This window comes from Symphalangus syndactylus, chromosome 19 (assembly GCF_028878055.3).
Source record: "Symphalangus syndactylus isolate Jambi chromosome 19, NHGRI_mSymSyn1-v2.1_pri, whole genome shotgun sequence".
In the NCBI taxonomy this organism is placed as follows: Eukaryota; Metazoa; Chordata; class Mammalia; order Primates; family Hylobatidae; genus Symphalangus; species Symphalangus syndactylus.
In genome coordinates this window covers 16614353-16631199 of record NC_072434.2, presented here as the reverse complement: position 1 = coordinate 16631199, position 16847 = coordinate 16614353, and the positions used below count along the sequence as shown (strand labels likewise).

Sequence of the window (16847 nt, the reverse complement as noted above, 5' to 3'; positions counted from 1 at the left end):
CAGAGTTGTGAGGGAGTAAGCCTTGTGGATATCTGGGGAAGAGTATCCTGGGGAGCGGGAACAAGTGCAGAGACCCTTGCCATATGCAGGAAGCCAGCGTAGCTGGAGCAGAGCGAGTGAAGAAGAAAGCGGTAGGAGATGAAGCTGGAAGCCAGACTCTTAGGGCCTCATGTGCTAGGACTGGATTTTATTCTGAAGGAGTTGGGAAGCCACTGGAGAATTTTGAACAAAGAGTCATCTTTTTAAAGGATCCCTGGTGCTCTATGGAGCTAAGACTGTAAGAAGGAGACAGGAAGCAACTGCAGTAGCCCGAGGAAGACAATGATGGTGGCCTAGACCAGGGCGTTAGCTGTGGTATTTGCTGAAAAGTGGACAGGTTCCAGATATTGTGGCATGAATGTACCTGTTTCTGCCCCTTACAGCCACAGTGCATGAGTGCTTCACCATTACTGTGGTGAAGCTCTGGGGAAACAGGCACATTTATATGTTACTGATGGGAATGCAAACTGATACAACTCTTTGGAAGGGAATTTGGCAGTATCTAACAAAACTTCATATGCACTTACTATCCAGCAGATTCTAGGAATTCTAGAAATTTGCCATGAAGTTACATCTCCAACAATACAAAAATGCATGCGCACAAGGTTATTTGTGACAGCATTGTTTGTTTTGCAAAATATTAGAAACAACCTAAATGCCCATACATACAGGAGTGGTTGAAGAAACTGTGGGACATTCATTCAATGGAGTACTATACAAGAATGAGGAAGATTTCCATGAACTGATATGGAGAGATTCCCAGGATATGTTGTTAAGTGAAAAAAACAAAATGTGAAAGAGTCTGTATCGTGTAGAATACTACAGATGCTCCTCGGCCTCTGATGGGGTTACGTACAGATAAACCCATAATAAGTTGAAAATGTACTCAATATACCTAGCCTAGGGAATATCAGAGCTTAGCCTAGCCTGCCTTAAATGTGCTCAGAACATGTACATTGGCCTACAGTTGTGCAAAATCATCTGGCAACACTATATACTGTAGAGTATGTGTTGTTTACCCTGGTAATCACGTGGCTGACTGGGCGCTGTGTCTCTTTGTTGCTGCCAAGCATCATAAGAGAATATCGTACTATATTTTGCTAGCCCAAGAAAAGATCAACATTGGAAGTATTTCTCCTGAATGCATATCATTTTTGTACCATCGTAAAGTCAAAAAATCATAAGTCAAACTATTGTAAGTCAGGGACTATATATATAGATATTCTTTTGCATTTCATTACCTTTTATGTAAGAGAGAAGAAGATATAAGAATATATGTGTATCTTCTCATTTCTGCAAAAAGAAGTGCAGGAAGGATGAATCTAGGAACTAATATTTAATTGGTTACCTATCGGGGATGGATGGAAAAAATGTGAAAAGAATGGGGCAATGGGAAATGGTAAGGAGTGGCGTTTCTCTTACCTTAGTGTAGTTTTGACTTTTAGAACAACGTTAGTGTTTCCTGTACTCAAAAGATAAATAAACAAGCCGAGCACGGTGGCTCACGCCTGTAATCCAAGCACTTTGGGAGGCTGAGGTGGGCAGATCACTTGAGGCCAGGAGTTCAAGACCAGCCTGGCCAACATGGTGAAACCCTGTCTCTACTAAAAATACAAAAAAATTAGCTGAGTGTGGTGTTGGGCACCTGTAATCCCATCTACTCGGGAGGCTGAGGCACAAGAATCACTCAAACCCAGGAGATGGAGGTTATGATGAGACCACGCCACTGCACTCCAGCCTGAGTGATAGGGTGAGACCCTGTCTCAAAAAAAAAAAAAAAAAAGATAAATAAATAAAGGCAGAGTGTGGGTACAACCCAAAATGGAATGCAGACAGTGACATATAAACCTAACTGTATTACAAGTGAATAACATAACCACAATGAAGAGAATGAGGAAGAAAATAACCTAAGTAATTTGTCTTGACTGTAATATAAATCTGAAGATAAAAAGATCTCTAAACAAATATTTTACAGTAATTAGTAATTTTTTTATCACACAGATATGGATTAGATATTCTAAAAGTATTTTATATATATTCTAGGATCAAGCAAATAAATATATTGTGGATTTTTAAAAAATTGAGCACATAGTGGCTGCTCAAAAAACATCTGTTCCACTAAATTGATTTTTCCCAAATAGGGGCTTAAGGTATTCATGAACTCCCTAAAACACCGTGGTAAAAATTTTTGTGTATAGGCATTTAATGAGGATAGAGCTCATAACCTGTGTCAGTCTTGAAAGAGTCTGTGGCCTACTGAATGCTGGGGATTTTCACATCCTAACTATCCTCAAATCCCTTGGGAGGTAGACATTATAGTCCCCATTATATAGATGAGAAAGCTCAGTGGTGGGTGAGGGTGATTCAGGAAGGCTTAAAGGAAGAGAAGGGATTTGAGGAACAATTGAAACTGAATCCTGATGGAAAAAAACAAAAAAACAAACCACCATTTTCATGAGGAAGGGAGCAACATAACGTGAACATGAGATGGCTGCTGTAGAAATCATTTCAAGAATTCTCCAGGAGAACAACTTTGGGCAATGGTTGGATCCCGTGCACAATGGAAGGTTTTGTGCCATTTCCAAACAACAGTCCAAGTCTGATGAGTTTTATACTTTCATGTGCGTGTGAACTGAGAAAAAATTTAAAAGATCATGGATGTGTCACTTTGGTTATGCAAGGATTTGCCTGCATTATAATAAAAAGCCAACTGGTTTTTCCCTTTACTTTCTGGAAACCAGCTACTTATTAATGTTTCTGCTTCTAGAATCTAGAGATTCTGTCTGTTGAGCAAGAACACATAGTAGTCCCTCCAAAACCTAAGTTCTCAAGAGGAAACAGAGACCAGACCTAAAGAGAGCTCTGTGTGTTCCAGGCCTGCTGCCTGATTTCCAGTGGGCTCTCCTCTCATTTCTTCTTGTCCTGGACCCCCAGGCCAAGGCTGCTTTTCCTTGGTGTCCTAACCTACCAAAAAGTATCGAGATGATGACGCTCTTTCAGGAATTTGTGCAATGGCTTCACCAACTAGAACATAGTGAGTAGCCTGGTTTCCGAGATGACATTTGCTTATACCATGTTGTGACATGTGGCTGTTTCTCTCAAAGCACTTGTTGTTTACATACTATATTTAAACAACATTATCTGGCTTTTACATCCCATTTGTAACTAGTATTATAGTCCTATTACGCTGGTACTAATGAGGTCTTAACATTGCCTGCCACTCTGTGAGGAATATTCTGGAGATTCCTTTACAGGAGCAGACAACTTAAGGCCTATTACAAGCCAGGTAACTACATTTCCTCTGCTTACTTCTTAATGTTGTTTCAGTTGGATTCAAAATCTCAGTCCCGGCCTATTTGGTTTACCTCCAAAGGTCTAGCTGATAGAATTCATCTGCCCCCTCACTGAGAAACCCTCAAACAGTGGGCAAAGTGTAGCATTAGTCTATTTTGTTTTCCTAAAATAAAATTTGAGATTTCTCCAGCATGTCAAGGTTTTTGAAGGATTGTGCCATAACAGAGGGATTTTGACAAAATGCTTAAGATTGAGACCCAGGGATCTTGAGAAAAGCTGAGCAGTCCTGATGCAATCAGAGATGCTAGTCCAGTCCAACCCCTGGGGCTGGCACTGATGACGCACTTGCTGGATTTCTCACCCATTTTGCAGTTGCGTGTGTGGTGCTGTCTGTAAGCCATGTGCATGCTCAGACTGACCAATGTGGTTCCAGCCTCTGCACTTGCACTCCAATAGGCTCCACGAGCCTGGTTGAGGACTGAGTATGATTGCAGCCACAAGGCCTGAGTTTGAGTCATGGCCCTGGTTCGTTCTTCCTGTATAACTTAAGGCTGGCTATCGCTCATCAATCCCCTCATCCAGAGAATGAGATTGTTGCCAGCCTTTACCTTGTTGTGACATTATTACTTGTGAGGACCAAGTAATTTATTTCTGTGAAAGCATTGATTAGCAGCAGTCACTATGCCAGCATTTTTTTCATGATTTTTTTCTCAAACAAAACCAAGAAATTCTTGTGCACATTATCGTAGTGTAACATTCATGCATGTTTGTCTTTAGAATAAAGCTGTAGTCAGGAACGAGTGCCTAGCACAATGTTGACTGATCACTTAATAGCAAGCTTGTTCAACCCGTGGCCCATGGGCTGCAGCACAAATTTGTAAATTTTCTTACAATATTATGGGATTTTGGGGGGATTTTTTTTTTATCATCAGCTATCACTAGAATATTTTATGTGTGGCCCAAGACAATTTTTCTTCCAATGTGGTCCAGGGAAGCCAAAAGATTGGACGCTCCTGACTTATAGTTTCATGTCCTCTCTTTTTCATAAGTATTGAAAGCATTGCTCCCTTGAACAATCAAACCGTGTTAAAACAGCTAAAGCAATATTATAATCTCAGACCTTATGAAACTCCTCTGATGAGAGCTAATGCCTTGACCTATTTCCCATTCTTTTTTTTTTTTTCTTTGTGATAGAGTCCACTCTGTCACCCAGGCTGGAGGGCAGTGGTGTGATCATAGCTCATTGTAGCCTCTAACTTCCAGGTTCAAGTGAACCTCCTACCTCAGCCTCCTGAGTAGCTGGGACTACAGGCATGCTACAAGCACTGTGCCTGGCTACTTTAAAACATTTTTTAGAGACAGGGTCTCATTATGTTCCCCAGGACTGGTCACAAACTCCTGGCCTCAAGCAGTCCTACTGCCTCAGCTTCCTGAGTACATTTTTCTATTCTTGACCCTAGATGATTTTAAAAAGTACCAGTGGATCACTTCCTTGCTTTACAGATGGGAAAAGAGAGGCAAAAACAAGGGAAGGAATCTGCCTTATAGTTGCCCTTGGAGTCAGAGGAGTCTCTAACTTGGTGCTTTCTAATGAAAATGAGTGCCTCGAAATTATTCCAGTGACTTTTCCAACATCCTTGTACATGTTTTTCTCCTTTGGCCTAAAGAAGAGAGACAGTGTGCTTAAATACACACTGGCTGGGGGAGATAGGTGTTCAGCTAAGCTTGGCACTATGCTTGTAAATTTGCTTTTTCTTCTTCTTGATCACTTCTGTGTATTTCCAGGACTACAGCATGAAGGAATTTTCCGGGTGTCAGGATCCCAGGTGGAAGTGAATGACATCAAAAATGCCTTTGAGAGAGGTAAGGAAACAGTCTTGAAGATGAAACCAAGTATTTGCCAGCCCCCTGGGGTATTGGCTCCACCCTTTCTTCCCTAAGAGGTCCCCAGAGGTCAGGAAGCCAACTTACCTGTCTCTTCAGGGGGTACCTGCTGTCTTGTACACATTCCCCTGTAGATATGCAGAGAAATACCAGGGCACATCCCAGTTTCCTTCTTCCTTCGTAGCCCTACCATCCTGCCTCTTTCATGCCGATGATCTGCCAAAACCCAAGAAGTTAACTATGATATCTGGGCGGTTTATGGCTTCATCCGGAACCCTTGGTGGCAGTTAATATCAAGGCTAATGCGCTTGTTCATTGTAGCCCATTTGTTATTTTGTGGGCTATTAAGGTAATGGGCAAGCTTTGGCAATTTCCGTCACTGTAATGGATATATATAGTTTCAATTTGAGGTTGGCCCTATCATTAAATCTAATTACATCTGATATGAAATTTTCCATAGGGAGCTCTGGCATGATTGTTCTGTAAGTAGGTGTTCTTGGTTGCAGGCCAGGAGACGTGAGAGCCAGTCTCAGGAGGTGGCCTCCTTGGCCTCATTTTTCTCCCCGCAGGGGCTCAGTCCCAGCCTGGTTTCATGATTCTTGTGAGAGACAGTTGCTGTGTCCCATCCTCAGCCCATAGGGAATGTCCCTGAGCCAGGCTGGCACAAGAGAGTTTATATTGGTGGACTCATCTGCCGTGCTTTGGTCCTGGAGCCCCTGAAATGGAGCACTCTTTGCTTTATCTGTTCTCTGGTCTGTCCCACTCATGGCCACCATGCTGGGCAGAAAGCTGATGGATTGGGACCAGGACATACATGCTTCACCCCCTCCCCACGTTCGTCCTGTGTGTTTTTGCCTCTCTCACTCTCTTCTCTTTTCGCGGGGGTTGCTCATCCTCAGGAGAGGACCCCCTGGCTGGGGACCAGAACGACCATGACATGGATTCCATAGCTGGTGTCCTGAAGCTTTACTTCCGGGGGCTGGAACACCCTCTCTTCCCCAAGGACATCTTTCATGACCTGATGGCCTGCGTCAGTAAGTACCATTCTGGCTTCAGATTGGTTTCTGGGCTACAGCACCGGTAGCAAGAGATAAAAAGTTTCCATAGGGTCTGTGTGTTCTCATAGGCTTTTCAATAAAGTTTTTCTTTTCCCCAGTGAAATTTCTCCTCAGCCTCACTCCTTCATCCCCTGGTGGGAGGGGAGGAGGAAAGACTTTTCAGTAAGAATCTAGGAAACCCCAAGTCAGGACTCCTGGCTTTTTTTTTTTTCTTCTGATTCATCTCTGGGCTTTATCTTCTTTTAGTAAAATACCTTTATTTTCAATTATGTATTTGAAGCTTATACATTAGTGCTTGTGCTTTTCATGGTACAAGGGGGAAAAGCATAAGTGTTGCAAATATTTCATGCTGGTTGCATTAAACAAGACATGGCTTACCTGCTAAATGTATTAATATGTGTTCTAGGAACAAAAACCCTCTGCACATTTAAAAGCAGTAATAGGATATTTTCCCAAAGAGAAAGATATATTCTCTGCTTTATCCTCTTAGGAGTTCTCTGCCTCTTACTCTAAAATTTGGGTCTTGGAAAGCTATTCCTAGCCATTTGGTTTAGCTTATGGTACTGGAACACCCTCTCATTTGTTTGCCAGGGAAAACAATCAATGGAAACTTGGATTAATACAGGTCAGCCTGGAAGCAGGCCCTGTCTGACTGATGGCTCCAGAGGCTGGTGGGAGTGGTACCTTTGAACGGAGAAAAGATCCTTATTCCTAGGTTGACCAGATCTTCATACCTGCTGAGTTTCCAGTTTTACTCAGTATCTGCCCTGAGTACTTGTCCCTCTCTGTTATCTTGAGAAATGCCCAGGGCATTTGGGAAGCTGACTCTCTAGTTTGTTTTGTTGACTTCTGTTTGTGGGAGTCTAGTGGAAGTGAGTTATGTGGGTGATTAAGAATGTGATTCCCTTGGGTCATGTCTTTGTCTTTTTCCAGGACTGGGCCTAGGTGAAGTATCTTAAGCTGAACTGGGGTTGCCAAGACAGTTCAATATCCCTTGGCTGCCCAGTTCTTCCCTAGAGATACACTCTTCTTCCTAATCCAGTACCCATCTCTTTTTCATATAAAGGCACTCATAGAAAATGGCAGTGTTTACATGGCACACTGTGGAAGTGAGAGGCTGCCTGTGATGGAGGACCTGTAATTGACCTATAATTAACCTCTCCACAGCACAAGAAAACCTTTCAGGTCTCCTTCCCAATATCACTGTATACCCAGAGGCCTGCTACCTCTTGCCTCAGGCCACGTTTTGCTCATTCGTAGTGCAGATAAGGGAGGGAGAAGATAAGCCACGCTTGTCCAGAGGATGAGATGGCACGTGTGGAGTGAGCAGGACAGGCCTCTTGCACAGCCTCTCTTCCCACCGAGATGTAGGCCCTCTGAGGCTTTGTGTTGAGCAATTATAGCAGGTTGGCGGCAGCTCCCTGTCCGTGGTTGTTTGAATAAGAGGGTTGTAGATGCTGTGGGGAACATTTCTAACCCCATTCCCTGTGCCCAAATCCAAATCCAAACTTGTTATTAATAACAACAAGATTACAACAACCCTAGTTCAGTTTAATATTAATAATGTGTAATAACGAGTTTGGATTTGGATTTGGCACAGTTCCCTGTGCCCAAGAAGTATACACCTTACATCCGGCAATGGTAAATGTCTGGAGCCCAGCAGGTGCCCTCTTCTAACAGCCCTACTCCAAGGAGCAACAGGGATGACACTCCTGTCACTGCACCAGTGCTGTGTGTGGGCTTGATCTGATGCTGTCCGTGTTGCCCCTGCTGGTAGTAGGGACTTCTGATCATTACTGCCTGGGATCCCAGTCATAGTGGAGGATAACACATGGCTTTCTTCTTTTCAGCAATGGACAACCTGCAGGAGAGAGCTCTGCACATCCGGAAAGTCCTCCTGGTCCTGCCCAAAACCACTCTGATTATCATGAGATACCTCTTTGCCTTCCTCAATCAGTGAGTAGCCTTCCCAGTGAACAGCTGGATCAGGCTCTGGCTTGGGCTACTGGAAATTCCTCTATGGACCTATGCCTGTTCATCCATCCCAACAAAATATTTATTGAACACCTACTGTGTGCTAGCCACAGTGCTAGACTTATTTAATACATTGTTAAATAAAAGATGAAAGCCTTGATATCATTTAGCTCCTGTTCCAGGGAAGGAAACAGCCAATAACAGATATATCAGGTGGAATAAGTGCTTAGAAGAAAAATAAAAAAGAATAAAGAAAGGGGAAAGAGTACAGGAGTCTGAATGAAAGGAGGGAGAAGCACTGTAGTTGGGGTGGACAACAGAGGCCAGTCTGAGAAGACAGTGTACAAGCAGCAGCCCAGAGGAGGAGAAAACGGTGCCACGGGGCCATTTAAAACCCCAGGGTCACGGTAATAGTGAGCTTAGATTTGGATTTGGGAAGCGATTAGAATTTTTTTTTTTTTTTTTTGAGACAGAGTCTCGCTGTCTCCAGGCTGGAGTACAGTGGAGCGATCTTGGCTCACTGCAACCTCTGCCTCCCGGGTTCTCCTGCCTCAGCCTCCCAAGTAGCTGGGAACACAGGCGCGTGCCACCACACCCAGCTAATTTTTGTATTTTTAGTAGACATGGGGTTTCACCACGTTGGCCAGGATGGTCTTGATCTCTTGACCTCTTGATGCGCCCACCTCAGCCTCCCAAAGTGCTGGGATTACAGGTGTGAGCCACCATGCCCGGCATGTTATTATCTGATTTGTGTATTTTATTTTGTTAAACCTGCCAACTGCTTTGTGGAGAAGTTACTGAAAAGGGTCATGAAGAGAAATAGGGAGACCCTATCCCAAGGTTACTGTCTTGTCTGGCCAGAGGTGTTAGTGGCTTAGTCTGGAGAGCTGTGAGGAGGGGTCAGGTTTGTGATACATTTTGAACATAGCATTAACAGGATTTGCCCATGGATTATACACAGAATATGAAGAGAGAAATCCTAAATTGTTGGCATGAGCAACAGGGACATAGGGAGGTCGTTTATGGAGTTGGAGAAGACGAGGTGTGGCGAAAGGAATCAAGACAATGTGTTGATGTGGTCGTGGTCATTTCAGGCACTTGCGAGTGTCCAAGTGGAGATTCTGAACAATTGGACCTGGGAATCCAACCCTTAAGGGAGAAACCAGGAATGGAGCTGCCAGTGCAGGAGTCGCCCGTGTACTGGTGGTATTTAGCTAATCACCCAGGGAACGGATGTGTCTACAACAAAGGTCTGAGGAGCAGAGGGGCCGCGGGCATGGATGGGGCATATCTGCTCGTCCAAGCAGCATGTCCTTGTGTGGAGCAAGCTTTGGAGTCCCCACATGACAGTAAAGGCACCAAGCAAGAACATGTGATTCTTCGCCTCTGAGGCACCTCTGTCTTTTCACTTTGCTTTTGCTGCAGTTTTGCACTCAACAGCCTAGACCAAAGGTTATAAATGGGCACCCTGAAAGCCAGATAAAGCCAAAGTTGTGTTCCCTTCAGGTGTCTATTGTGTCTTGAAAACAATGAAATCATACTTACATTTGGGGAAATTTCACTTTTTAAAAACCTAGATTTCTAGCTTCTTTTGAAAAATTATTAGATCTGGTGATACTGACTCTGCAGTCCCTGGTGGCAGCAATTCCCTGTGGAGTAAGGGCTGTGCCCCCTAGATGGGGCAGGCACTCCCCAATTCACCACAGTCCCCAGCCCTCCCCGTTGTCCCCCAATCCCGAGGCTGACTTCAGTTGCTATTTATCATCACTCTTGCGTTGTGGTTTTCATAGAGAACAAAAATGTTTCTCTGGATCCATGAATCTATCAGAGTGGGGGAAACAAAAGGTAAACCAAGGGGCCAAGGTGTTTTTGCATATATTTCTTTGTGAAAATGAAATGCCTTCTACAAGGTTAGTCTCTGCTTAAAAGGAATACAACTTTAGAGACCATTTCATAAGTGTCAGCTTGCTTCCAAGTTTGTGGTCAACCTGGCCTTACAGGTATCTGGGTTAGTGGCCCCAGCTTGAGACCTTTTCTGGGGCACCCATACTATCATGTAGCCCCCTTGCTGGCCCTGCAGAGCTACAGAGGGTCCTTGTTCCCCATCTTGTCTCTTCCACATGGTTGTGTCTGCTCTATTCATTGGCCAAGCCCTGACTCAGCACCACCACTGCCTTTGGGTTGAACACCCCAGTGAGTCACACAGCATGTTCACATGCAGCCTGGAAACTCTGCTAATTACTCTTGAGTTAGTCCCTTCAGGGCTACCAGTCATTGTCTCCCCTCAGAGACCAATACCTGCCCTCAACTTGAGCCTAGTCTGTGCCCCCAGAGCTAGGAGCATGACAGTGGTGAGCAAATGGGGATGAAGGGAAAACAGGGAGGGCTGGGGGACTATATGTGAAAGTACAGTGGGGAGAAACAATAGACTAAGCATCCATGCAGAGTTGCTGCTTGCAGAGATGGCAGCCACTATTGAAGACAGCATAGGAATTGCACCAATTCAAATTATTCATTTTGTTTTGCTTTTATTGGGTTTTTTTTTCTGATTGAAAAGAGATCAATTTGCTCATCAAAATGTTAACATTAAAAAAATGCAGCATTAATAATGAAAGTGTTTTCTAAAATAATAAATAGAATGCAGGACACAAATGATAAAGCAGACCACCTCCACAGGAAGACAGCAGCTGACAGGCGTGCACTTCCGGACAGGGGTAGCAATAGTTGGCAGGTAGCTCCCGATGCAGACTCTGCCTGGGCCCAGACCATCAGGACCCTTTTTCTTCATTGCTGTGAGTCCTGGATGTATGTGTTCTTTATTTCTGGCTACAGTCTGTTCTTGGATTGGATACACTGTCAATCTCAAGGAACCAAAAAAGCTAATATCTCAGTTTCTGTGGGTCTGGAATCCAAGTACAGCTTAGCAGGGGCCCTCTGGAGAGGTAATTGCATATCATAAAAAAGTTAAAAATCCAGAAAAGTGCATGCTAAAAAGTAAGTTTCCCACACCAATCCTGGCACCCCCAAAAAGCCTCTGTTCCTAACCACAATGCTGAACCTTTTTATGAAGCACAAAAGATGAGTTCAAATCAGTTAGGAGAATTCACTAATAATATGAACTGAAACTGTAGAAATACAGTAGAACTCTTTGAGGACATGGCATGAGTGAATATAAGTCTACACCAAAAATTTTAAAGCAGAGAGTTGTTACTAATGTTATCCATTTTAGATATTTCTTTGTTTTTTGTTGTTGTTTGTTTGTTTTTGTTTGTTTGTTTTTGAGATAGAGTTTTGCTCTTGTCCCCCAAGCTGGAGTGCAATGGCACAATCTCTGCTCACGGCAACCTCTGCCTCCCGGTTCAAGCGATTCTCCTGCCTCAGTCTCCCAAGTAGCTGGGATTACAGGCGCACACCTCCACGCTAGACTAATTTTTTTTGTATTTGTAGTAGAGACAGGGTTTCACCATGTTGGCCAAGCTGGTCTCAAACTCCTGACCTCAGGTGATCCACCCACCTCGGCCTCCCAAAGTGCTAGGATTACAGGTGTGAGCCTGTAATTACACCGTGCCTGGCCTAGATATTTCTTTAAAAATAAAAATCCAGTTTTTTATACTCTTACACTAGACACAGCCTTCAGGGACTTCAAAGATTATTAACACCATGACATTTTACACAAAACTGTGTGCATTTATATGCGCACACATGTGAATTTTTCTGGGGAGAGAATCCCTGGTTTTTATAAAATTATTGAAGGAACTTGTGTCCCCTAAATAGTTAAGAACCACTGCTTTAGGCCGGGCACAGTAGCTCACACCTATAATCCCAGCACGTTGGGAGGCCAGGGCGGGTGGATCACCTGAGGTCAGGAGTTTGAGACCAGCCTGGCCAACGTGGCGAAACCCTCTCTGTACTAAAAATACAAAATTAGCCAGGCGTGGTGGTGCATGCCTGTGGTCCCAGCTACTTGGGAGGCTGAGGCAGGAGAATCACTTGAACCCAGGAGGCAGAGGCTGCAGTGAGCCGAGATCATGCCATTGCACTCCAGACAGGCGACTCCATCTCAAAAAAAAAAAAAAAAAGAACCACTGCTTCAGCCCCTAAACTTAGATGTTCCCACTGTATATTGAAAAAGAAAAATGGATTTTAGTCTGTATTTTGATGGGAGTAAGAAAATAGACCTAGATTCACGAGACCACAGTCCACGAAGATGTGTCCTCTTCAAGCTCCTGGTCATTGTAGCCACCTATGAATTGAACAGTCCTTACCTTAGCAGGCTTCCCAACATTTTTCATCTTTCACAGAGCTTTGACTCAGGACTCTCAGGACTAGAGTTTGTTTCCCTTTGACCATCAGGCTTCCCAGACACTACTGGTTTTCTTTTATGTTACCAAAACATTGTCAGATCACTCTAAAGTATCAAGGCCTTCCTCCTCTTTGTCCCTTCATGACACCAGGAACTGGCCAGCCTTGGATTAGCTACAGCTTAAGCCTGTGGCACCTCATGCCTCAGTTGTTCACACTGAGGTTACCAAGGTAATTATCGCTCCTGTCTCTCCCCAGTTTTTTTAATTTGACTAGGAAGTAGACTTAGAAACTTCCCCTAGTCTTTTCTAAATCTCTGCCCTCTTTGAACTCAGGATCCAGGAAAGGATTATATACACTTTTAAGAACTCCTGTGAAGCAGTCCAATGAGATTCGTAACCTCCCCCATTGCTGGCCTCTCCTGCATTTGATTCTAGGCTCTAGAGAACAGTGATTCTCAACTCTTTTTTCCCATCACGTCCATAATACCACTCTTCAAGTCCTGCAGTGATTCGCAAACGGACAGGGGGTACATCTCCAGGAGGGGAGAGAACCACTGAGTCAGAGGGAAATGGGCTTTGTAATGTGAAACTGGATGAGGGGTACACTACAGAAACAAACTCTGCAATCAGTTCTGAAGAACAGCTACTCAGATGGAGACAGCTGAGTCTCAGGCCTCGTTTCCCAACAGAGGACCTTTGGTTCCTTCTCAGAATCAAATCCTGCCCATGCCTATAAGGGAGACTCCTCAGCAGAGCTCACAGCTCTGCAGGCTGTGTTGGGGAGGTATCCAGAGCTGGCCCAGCCCTCAATGCCTGGACAGGCAAAGCCCAACGGGACTCATCAGGTGCAGTGGCTCATTGAAGGCCTTGGGTCCTTGGCCAAGGTTGGAGGTGTGGCTGGAACAGCTGCTGGCTGAGAAGGGGAGAGTTCCCAGAATAAATAAATACCCGAGAATGAAGTCAGCCCGCATCCAGAGGAAGCCCAAGCAGAAGCCAAATGGCATGCTGACCTTTTCCTGAATAAATCCTGAATGTAATAATATAGAAGGAGATTATGAACACGAAAACAATTGCATTCGCTGTTCTAGGAAGAAATTCACTGGCTTGATGGAATACAAAAGCTAATCAGTTGGCTATTTTTTAATAAGTCTAGAGGCTAGAAAGGAATATCCCTAATAATTTGATTATTTTGTTATGCAAGAAGGTACACAATGCACAGTGCCTGTGCCTCTGACCATATCTTTACCAGGGCAGCCTGAGGGTCCCCGTCTGCCCTGGCAGCTTAGTGTGTTGGTGTGTAGCAGCCGTATTCAGCTCTGCAGAGTGACATGTTCTCAAGGTCATGTGGCCTTTGATAGATAAGATCCGGGGGTAGGGATGAGGATGGGGTGGTAAGTAGAATTTGAAATGGGAGCTGGAAAGAGAGAAGGAGTCAGAGCTGCAAGCAAGCGCCTCTAGTTTGCTTTTCCTGAGCTCCTGAATGACCATTCTGGTGGTCAGTCTTCTCCCCAGCTTACTTTCTGGAAAGACTCTGACACCCAGAAAGGCAGGTGGCAATTCGTGGACCTTCTGCTTTTGCTCTTGGCAGCACCTCCTGTGATTGTGTTTTCTGGGCATTCATGCGAGAGCTTTCCAGCTTGCCCCCTTTCCCTTCTCCTCCAGTTTATCACAGTTCAGTGAAGAGAACATGATGGACCCCTACAACCTCGCCATCTGCTTCGGGCCCTCGCTGATGTCAGTGCCAGAGGGCCACGACCAGGTGTCCTGCCAAGCCCACGTGAATGAGCTGATCAAAACCATCATCATCCAGCATGAGAACATCTTCCCAAGCCCCAGGGAGCTGGAGGGCCCTGTCTATAGCAGAGGAGGAAGCATGGAGGATTACTGGTAGGAGGGCTTGGGATGGGAGGAGGGGAGGGATTCACTAGCACACACTGGCATGGGAGCCAGATGGCCACACGAAAACCAAAGGGAAACACCCAGATCCTCCCAACTCCTCACTCCCAGGCTGCTAGGGTCTGGGGATGGTATAGGCAGCCCCCACCTCGGCCCCACCCACAGACTAAATGCCACTTCTTGCCATCTCCCTTTTTGATGAGTTCTGAGTGGCAAGGGACTATTCTGAAAGATATTGACATTAATTGTGATACTAATCTCTAAGAAAGGACTTTTTGTAAAGTTGCATCTAGAAGTGATCTTTATTCATCAACAGTGTCTCTCGGGCTTCTACTCTGTGCTCTGTATTCTGAGAAAAACCATCCTGGGTCCCAGGGAATTCCCTTCCTTTTGGGAAGAGTTTAGATAAAAGGCATAATTTCCTGACTGAGTTTGTAATCTGGCACTTCAGAATGACTTTAGAAATTTGTGAAGAGAAAGAAGGGTAAGCCTTGTTTTTGGCAGGTTAAGGATGGTCCTCCCCTGAAGCAGCATTCCGTTCTGTGGGGCCAGGTTTTCCATGACCTAGCTTCGGAACAGAGATCTAAAAGGAATCCCTGGGATATATCTTTGCTAGACCCCTCTGTTTGACAAAGAACAAATCACTATTTCCATTTTATGGATGAAGTAGCTGCAACCCAGAAAGGCCAGTAACAGTATTTTAGGCCACTCTAGTGATGGGAATTTAACCCCAATCTCATCTCTTTGTACAGGGTACAGTCCGTTACCCCATGCCACCCGCCATGGTACCATTTACAGTGTTGTTTTTTCACTAAACACAAAGACAACTGCCTCTCTCTTTTAATCCCTAACATCCCTTACCTCCCCCTCCTCCTCCCCCTCCCTTCTTCCCCTAAATAGTGTTTCAGCCTGAGCTGAAAGCACAAGCCAGCCCAAATCGGATTCCGTCTGAATTCAACATCTGGAACCAATTCGGCCAGTCCCATTGCTATCGACTGAGGTAGGGGAGGACAGGGGAGGTTGTTTACTTAATTAGAGGCCAATCGGTCCACGCTTCTCCCTGATCCCCACAGAATAGCCTCTTGCCCAAGGAGTGAAGAAAGTGGCATTTGTGTTGTGTGAACATAGTAATATCAGTGACATCCCTGGGTTCATCCCTGTCTGCTGTACTGCAGATTTCAGTGTCTGGGTCCAAGCTGGAGGAACCTATGCTGGCCAGCTGGGAGAGAAAGCTTTTTGTCACCGACAGATGGTTGGTGGTGACTGGGGAGGTTGTTGGTCACTTTAGGTCTCAGCCTACTGGATGATGAGCTCCAGGGAGCTGTCCTTGTGCATGTGACTTAGAGCTTTGGTTTTCCCCCTTGCATGAGTGGTGAAAAGCTGTAGAATAGCATTCCCTTCCTTCTAAAGTCAGGCAGAACCTCCGCCCTCACTTCTCAAACATCAAACCACTGCAGGCTCTGGTCTGGTGCCCAGGGCACAGAGACCCCTACAGCCCTGGCCCCTGAGTCCCAGCCCAGTGGGGCAGAGTCCTGGAGGGGTGAGGCTCACAGGGGCAGGTGCCTTCCTCCAGTTTCCTCCAAGGTAGTCTCCCAACCTACCCACCTGTTTCTTGTGCACTCGACATTTATTAGCAGGCTCTGGAAAAAACCACAAGATTAGTCAGGGAACATTACTACCACAGACTGTGTGAGAGGCTAGAAGCACCTGAGGAATGAGAGTCAGCAACCTTGGGTTGAGAGGGACCTTCTAACTGCTAGATTCACACCCACCTGGAAGGCTCATGGCCTCTCCTCTCCCTTGGAAGCGAGAGAAGTGCCAGCCCCGGGAGCTAAGGCAGTAAGGAGGTGAGTGAGGGTGGTAGAAGGGGAGATAGAGCACTAAGAAGAGAATGGAGAATGGTCAGGAGACCCAAACAGCCATGGAAAGGAGAGCACCAGGCCACATGTCCTCCCCACAGCTGTGGAGAGGAGAGACAAATCCATTTCACCACACTTTCCAGTCCTGAAACTGGAACCAGTTTTCTAGGACTACCTGCTGGGTGGCATGGTGGACTGCTCCTGAGGCCTCAGGTATTTTTGGGTCTGGTGGGTGCACAGGGCAAAGGCTGGGGATGGGGTGTGTTTCGAGAGAAGCATAGGATTTTAGGGCTAGAAGAGACCTCAGAAAGCATCCTCTTGCCTTTCTCGTAAAGCAGTGGTTTTCAAAGTGAGGTCCCTGGACCAACAGCATCTGTGTCACAAAGGACTGGTTAGAAATGCGCATTATTTGGCTCCACCCAGACCCAGTGACACAGAAACTCTGAGGATGGGGCAGTGTTTTTTAACAAGCCCTCCATAGCTCAATGAAGTTTAGAACTGTTGCCTTACTGGCTGGCTGTGTAAATAAACTTGAAGCC

The 16847-nt window shown here is 45.2% G+C and overlaps 1 protein-coding gene across 9 annotated transcripts in view; it reads left to right on the top strand.

Annotated features, from left to right (window-relative positions):
• SRGAP2 (SLIT-ROBO Rho GTPase activating protein 2) overlaps positions 1–16847 on the top strand; it is a 253770-nt gene that overhangs the window by 221307 nt on the left and 15616 nt on the right. For all 9 annotated transcript variants that reach the window (XM_055234718.2, XM_055234719.2, XM_063613643.1 and 6 more), the window contains exons 15-18: positions 5119–5196; positions 6117–6251; positions 8126–8231; positions 14216–14440. In XM_055234718.2, coding sequence (XP_055090693.1) covers positions 5119–5196; positions 6117–6251; positions 8126–8231; positions 14216–14440 — 544 coding nt within the window. The remainder of the gene's footprint in view (positions 1–5118; positions 5197–6116; positions 6252–8125; positions 8232–14215; positions 14441–16847) is intronic.